This window comes from Lolium rigidum, chromosome 2 (assembly GCF_022539505.1).
Source record: "Lolium rigidum isolate FL_2022 chromosome 2, APGP_CSIRO_Lrig_0.1, whole genome shotgun sequence".
Classification (NCBI taxonomy): Eukaryota; Viridiplantae; Streptophyta; class Magnoliopsida; order Poales; family Poaceae; genus Lolium; species Lolium rigidum.
Window position 1 is genome coordinate 138,996,569 of NC_061509.1, and position 6,918 is coordinate 139,003,486.

The 6,918-nt window shown below is 49.3% G+C and overlaps 1 protein-coding gene across 1 annotated transcript; it reads right to left on the minus strand.

The window, feature by feature from the left end:
- Positions 1-1,781: 1,781 nt before the first annotated feature.
- On the minus strand, positions 1,782-3,134 carry LOC124687334. Its single transcript, XM_047221128.1, has one exon. It carries the CDS (start codon positions 3,132-3,134, stop codon positions 1,929-1,931), a length of 1,206 nt encoding a protein of 401 aa, XP_047077084.1. The 3' UTR covers positions 1,782-1,928.
- Between the last annotated feature and the right edge of the window lie 3,784 nt (positions 3,135-6,918).

Genomic DNA, 6,918 nt, shown 5'->3' on the forward strand with positions numbered 1-6,918 from the left:
CCCTGGGTCCAGCTAATCAGAGACACCTATTACTATGAATCAGCCCCTCATGCAATCACTCTTTAGGGATCCTTTTGGTGGAAAAGGGTTTCAGCTTGGTTGATCAATACATAGCTATTACTATATGTGAAATTGGTAATGGCAGCTCCATTCTATTCTGGTGTGGCCTTTGGAAGGACACATGTTTGGACGCAAAATTCCCAAGGTTGTTTTCCTTTGCAAGTAACAAGCTGCAAACAGTTAAAGAGTTTTTAAACATGGATAAAATAGTAGATGGATTTCATCTTCCCCTTTCTGTTCACGCACATTATAAGTTACTGCAGTTGCAGTCTTTGATTAGGAAGGATACATTTCAGAGTCATGTTAACAATAAATGGATTCCTATTGACGGGAATGGAATTTTCAAGCCTAGTATAGTGTATCAAAGGCACTTTGGCTCCCTCATAACACATCCTCCTTTTGTTTGGCTCCGGAAAAAGTAAATGCACTATTAAGCACAAGTTTTTCGCATGGCTAATACTTCATGACCGAATTAATACCAAGAACATGTTGTTAAGAAGACATTGAAATGTCACCAACAATCATAGTTGTGTGTTATGTCATAGCAACTCCTTGGAAGATTGGAGACATTTATTCTTCAATTGCATGTCCAATACTAGGATTTTGAATTATTGCAGATACCATGGATTCCTGGGGAGAGCAGCGTTGTTCTTCTTACTGCTAAAAACTCCTTTGGTGGTCCTTGTTTACTGAACTGGTTATATTGGCTTGTTGGGGCATATGAAAGCAACGAAATTCTTGGATTTTCAAGAACATCAAGCCTACTTTCAGAAGTTGGAAAGCATGTTTCGTCCATGATATCACCATGCTTATGCATAGGGTCAATCTTCAGTCATGGGTTGATTCTCTAGTTTAGTCTTCCTTATATATATTGTACATATGTTGAATTATATGACTTGTGAGTTTTATTAAAAGGTTGTTGGGGGTCCCTCACAGTAAAAGTTTCAAAAAAAGGATCTCCGGTGATGACAAAGTGGTGGGCATTGTAACATATTAGAGCACCACTAAAAGTTTCATCGTGATGGTGGTTTGTACAACGAATAGACTAGGATATGATGAAAGCTGCAATTTCCATCATAAAATTAATTTCCACCATAAAATTAGCCTGAATCTAACCGAGATTTTACTGAACAAAAACAGGTCCCCGCGGTACTCCACAATTTTGAGAAATATAGAAATTATTGATACTAGTGGCAAACTAAATAAATCATAGAAAAAAAATTCTATAATTTTAAGATGTGTTAGCTTTTTAAAGTTATATAAGTTACCACTCCCACTACTCTCTCTAATCCATACTCCTATTACTTATGCTAATATAGATACATCTCTGGATCGGAGGGAGTATTGATTTTGAAAGACTAACACACCTCATAAATAAACCGAGGGAGTTCAAAAAAGAAAAGTTGTTCCCACGAAAGATCACTGACTTTTCTCCGACCATGCAAAATTTAGCACGGGAGTTTCTAAGATCCGTTTATTGCGACGAGTAATTTAGTAGGGCAGGCACATGGGATCCGTTTTATAGTGGGACTGAAATCGGTAGATCAGTAGATTAGCAGTAACAGCAGACATTGCCACCCACCTGACCCCCAAAAGATTCGACAAACAGTACGGTAAAAATTTGGGAAAATCAATACCAATCTAAAAAACGAAAGAGAGGCGAAGCAAAATGATTGGGGCTTCAGTATTACCGTTACTACTCTACATTTCAGAAGTCGGCATGCACGTGATCATGGTGTTAATGCTTATTTCCTTTCTTAACTTACAGGTATTCTTTCCTTGTATACTGAAAAAGTCAGGGAAAAAAGAGCGAACTTTTTCTCACGGAGAACGGCCAGGTGTGATCAGTGGGTCTTCCGGCGGCGAGGTTACGGCCTCGCTACCGACTGCGCGAGCCGCTCGACCTTGACGGCGATCTCCGGCGGCACCCTTACAGCGGGCCTCGACCTCTCCTTGCATCGGCGGAGATCGAGCCCGAGCGCGTCCGACACGTCCTCGGAGCTCCACCCTGCCCGGCGGAGCGAGTCGGAGCAGCGGTCGGCCTTGAGCAGGAGCGCGTCGAGCACGGCGTCGGTGTCCACCGCCGGCGCCTCCTCGCCGTCGAAGAGCCCCGAGGCGGTGACCTCGACCATCTCGTTCACCTCCATGTCTCTCCACCCGCCCTCCTTGAGCACGGACCCGAGCCTGTCGAGGTAGCTGTCGACCCAGTGCGGCGTCCTGGACATCCTGGCGGCGGCCGCGGGCGGCGAGGAGCACCCGGAGGAGGAGGACGACGCCGTGGAGGCCTCGGACGAGGACGAGTCGCGGCGGCGCCGGTCGGACGCGGCGTCGCTCCAGAACTCGATCCAGCGCGGGGACTGCCCGCCGCAGGCCGCGTCGAGGCTGCGGCGCGTGTACGGTGACGGCTCAGCGGCGGAGGACGACGAGGAGGGGATCCGCAGATCCGGCGGCACGGGCTGGAAGGAGGAGTCGCGGGTGAAGAAGTGGAGCACGTCGAGGCCGCAGCAGAGCACGCGGTCGTCGGTGACGAAGAAGACGGGGTTGCCGGCGAGGCAGGGCTGGCAGGGCAGGAAGCAGCGGTCGAAGAGCGGCACGAGCAGCGGCGCGCGGCGGATGGCGGAGCGGGCGAGCCGGAGCGCCCGGTCCGGGTCGGCGGGCCTGGGGCCCCAGCAGCGCGGCCAGAGCGCCCCGCGCGCGATCTGCAGGGACGCCGCCGCGATGGGCAGGTCGAACGCCGACCGCAGCCCCGCGCGCGTGCGCCAGTCCGGGAACCCCGGGCCGGAGGGGAGCCCCATGGCCAGCACCGCGCGCAGGTCGGGCGGGAAGACGAAGCCCATCTCGGCCTCGGCTCGCGCCAGCTCCGCGTCCGTGAGCCCCGGGAGCACCGCCACCCCGGACGCCCGGAGGTGTGACAGCACCGCGCACGCGAGGGCGCTGAAGGAGTGGAGCCCGTGGCGCGGCGACGCGGACGCCGACGAGGGCCCCGCCGCGGCGCGCGTGGAGAGGCGGCGCAGCCCGGCTGCGTGCGCCGCCGGGGAGGACAGGCCTGCCATCCGGCGGTCCACGTCCACCATTGCGACGGCCGTCGTATGTGCTCTTGCCTGGTCCGTACGTCGTCGCGCTTCTTTGCTTGGTTGAGAAAGGTGGTTAATGGCTATAGCGACTTAGCGAGTGAAGGAGTGGGAATGGAGGAGGCTGGGATTTTATAGAGGCGGCCATTGCTGACCGATGAGCGCGTAGTGGTTGTAGTACGTGTGTTTGGCCCCACGGCAGAGATCCTTGGGTCACTCAAGGCTCAACGGGCACGGGAAGGTGGGAGGGTCAGTCTTTGAGTTTACTTCTTTTTAGATAGGTCAGTCTTGAGTTGAAAAAAAAAATTACAGCTCACACCATGCTTTGTGGTATTTGTTACTACACAAAATTTAAAAAACAAAACTCCTTTTTTTTAGCTCGCACAGATTGTGGTTTTGTTTTATACACCCTGCTCAATAAACCAATTTACGGTGCCTGGCATCAAAATAAACCTATTTGTAGTGCTAACAGTATAGCTGAGCCCAATTGTTCTGATGATTTGGCATCAACGTGGAGGGTAAGAGAGTGCATGTACAATTTTGTAACTTACAAAAGCCATTGCTTAGTGGAATTGTTGTACATTACACACAAAAATTGCAGAGAGGAATTTTACGCTGAGGATGATCACGGGAGGACCATGGGACGAAGAGGGAGATGCGGATAGCATGTGGGTGAAGATGGGTACGTGCATTCGGAAGGTAGCTAGGGAGGTGCTTGGAGTGACCAAGGTAAGAAGCCACAAGCTAAGGATACATGGTGATGGAATGGGGATGTCCAAAGGGCTATCAAGAAGAAGAAGGAGTGCTACAAGAGTTGACACCACGATAGAAGCACAAGCAACATGGTCAAGTAAAAAAAGGCCAAGAAGAAGGCAAGGCGAGTTGTGAGTGTAGCAAGGGGGTGGGCCTATGAGGAGTTATATGACATACTAGGTACAAAGGAAGGCGAGAAGGATATCTACAAGATGGCGAAAATTCGGGAGAGGAAGACAAGGGACCTCAACCAAGTTAAATGTATCAAGGACAAGGCTAATCGACTTCTAGTGAAAGATGAAGAGATCAAAAACATATGGAGGGAGTACTTTGATGGGTTATTCAACGATGGGAATGAGGGAACTATGCCCAAACTGGATGACTCCTTTGACGACACCAGTAGGAGTTTTGTGCGGAGGATCCAAGAGCTTGAGGTTAAAGAGGCCCTCAAAAGGAGGAAAGGCCCTCGGCCATGATGGTATCCCAATTGAGGTGTGGAGAAGCCTCGAAGACGTGGGAATAGTATGGCTAACTAAGCTTTTCAACCATATTTTTCGGTCAAACAAGATGCCCGAGGAGTGGAGGAAAAGCATATTAGTACCTATCTTCAAGAATAAAAGAGATATCCAAAGTTGTACTAACTACCAAGGGATTAAGCTTATGAGCCATACTATGAAACTTTGGGAGAAAATCATTGAAAGATCGAGATGTCGCCTAGAGGGGAGGGGGTGAATAGGCAATTAAAAACTCTTACAGATTTGTCTTGTAAGAATGCGGAATTAAACTATCGTTTAGTTTACAAGCACAAACCCTAAATATGCTAAGCTCAACTAAGTGTAACAATAGCAACTAGAGCTAAGCAAGATAGGCACAAGATATACGTAGCACAAGTGATAGCAAGATATATGTACTTCAAGCACGATGGCTATCACAAGGAAAGAGAGCTCGGGTATAGAAATCACCGAGGCACGCGGAGACGAGGATGTATTCCCGTGTTTTCTTCCTTTGCAAGAAGGTAAGTCACGTTTGGAGGAGTGGAGGTCCACGAAGGATTCCCCGCGCCACGAAGGCTCACCCTATTCTCCGAACCACACCCACGAAGGATAATGGCCCTTTCCTTATGGTTAGCTTTTCCTCCGCTCCGGAGATGGCAAGCTCCACAACCACTTCACAAGCTCCACGAAGGAGAAGCCCGGGCCTCTTCACAATCTTCTTGAAGAGATCACCGGAGCACCAACCGCCAAGCCAACTAGGAGGTCTCCCTCCAAGAGTAACAAGCTCACGGTCTCTCACTCGAACTAATCGTGGTGGAGAGCTCAACATTATGCAATGATGCAAAGCAAGAACACTAGAGGTGTTCAAGTCCTTCACACTCAAATCCCACCCAAGCAACAAATGCTAAGATGAGATTGGAGAGGAAGAACAATGGGAAAGTCAACAAAAGACTCCAAGATCTAGATCCCAAGAGTTCCCCTCACTTAGAGAAGAAATGGTTTGGTGGAAGTGTAGATCTAGATCTCCTCTCTTAGATCCCTCAAAAATGAGCAAGAATCATGGGGGGAGACAAGAGAGAGAGCAAGTTCTTCAAAGGCAACAATGGAGGTGAGAGAATGGGAAGAACTAACTCAGCCCAAGGTGGAAGAAGGGCTATTTATAGCCCAAGAGAAAATATAATCGTTGGGAAAAAGTTGGATTGAGTCAACCGTCGAGGAGGCTGGTCAACCGGGCCTAGGGCCGGGCCGTCTGGTCCAGGGCCCGGTCAGACCGGGCCACAGACCGGACCAGCCGGTCCAAACCGGACCAGGCGCCGGGTCGTGACCGGGGTGGGTCTTTGTCGCGCAGAACCTGCGCCGGGAGGCCGGTCCACCGCCCGGTCAGACCGGACGAGGGGCCGGACCCGGCCGGTCCAAACCGGGCCTGTGACCAGGCCATGACCGGGACTCTTCTGTGTCTTACAGTACATGGTCCGGTTGGCAACAGTCCACGGGCCGGTTTGAACCGGGCCGGCCGGTGGGACGGCCGGTCCGGCCGGGTGAGAAACCGGGCCAGCAGGAAAAACATGTTATACAAAAACTGTAATAACTTTTCTGTCCGGACCCCGATTGACATGAAACCAATTTTGTTGGAAAGATAACGACGAATAGAATCCCAACAAACCAAATATGGAGACTCCTCACAGGATATTTTTAGATGATTTTAGAGAGGGAGTCTCCCACCGTCAAGAAACGGTGAAGACGTCCAAACTCGAAAACGCAATAGAAGATGCATGCGGATTCCGTTTTCAATGAACTTGGGCTTGTTGTAAAGCTAGCAACAAGCTCAAGAACCTCTCACAGAGAAACACCAAGAAGCAATAGGGATATGCAAAGTATGCAAAGGATTGAGCTCCCTAAGACGATGTAATCAAGTTACCCAACCGAAAGCCCCTCTTGATAGTGCGGCTATCTATCCTATAATCCGGTCTCCCAACATCCACCTTGAGACCGGAAAAAGGAAAACCTAGCAAGGCCATACCTTTGCCTTGCGCATCCCGCTTGATCTTGATGATAACTCTTCGAGCTCCACTCAAGCCGGAATGCCTTACTTGATCATTGTTGCTTCGTGAAGACTCACAAATGCTCCCCCATACACCATGATGGGAAAGCTCCATTGATGCATATCTTGATGACGATCACCACTTGATGTCATCCTCTCATGGACTATATGAGATCTCACTTTTGATGCATGCCCATGGAAAGATACCTAATCCACATAGACAACATAAGTGCACATATATGATGGGTTAGTTCATAAAGCATAATTGACAAGGCTTACCATACCACATGACTTTATGTGGCACATTCTTCATGCTTCATGTGTTGACCAAACTTGAATCTATTCTTCACTCTTTGCATTGGTCAACCTTGTATCTTCTCATGCTCTATCATACTATCTTGAGGTGTATAAAGAATTCTTCACTTGGAATCAAGCACTCAAGATCTTGATCATCCATTGCTTATCACATAAGCTAGAGCATGACTAATATTGAGTTCCA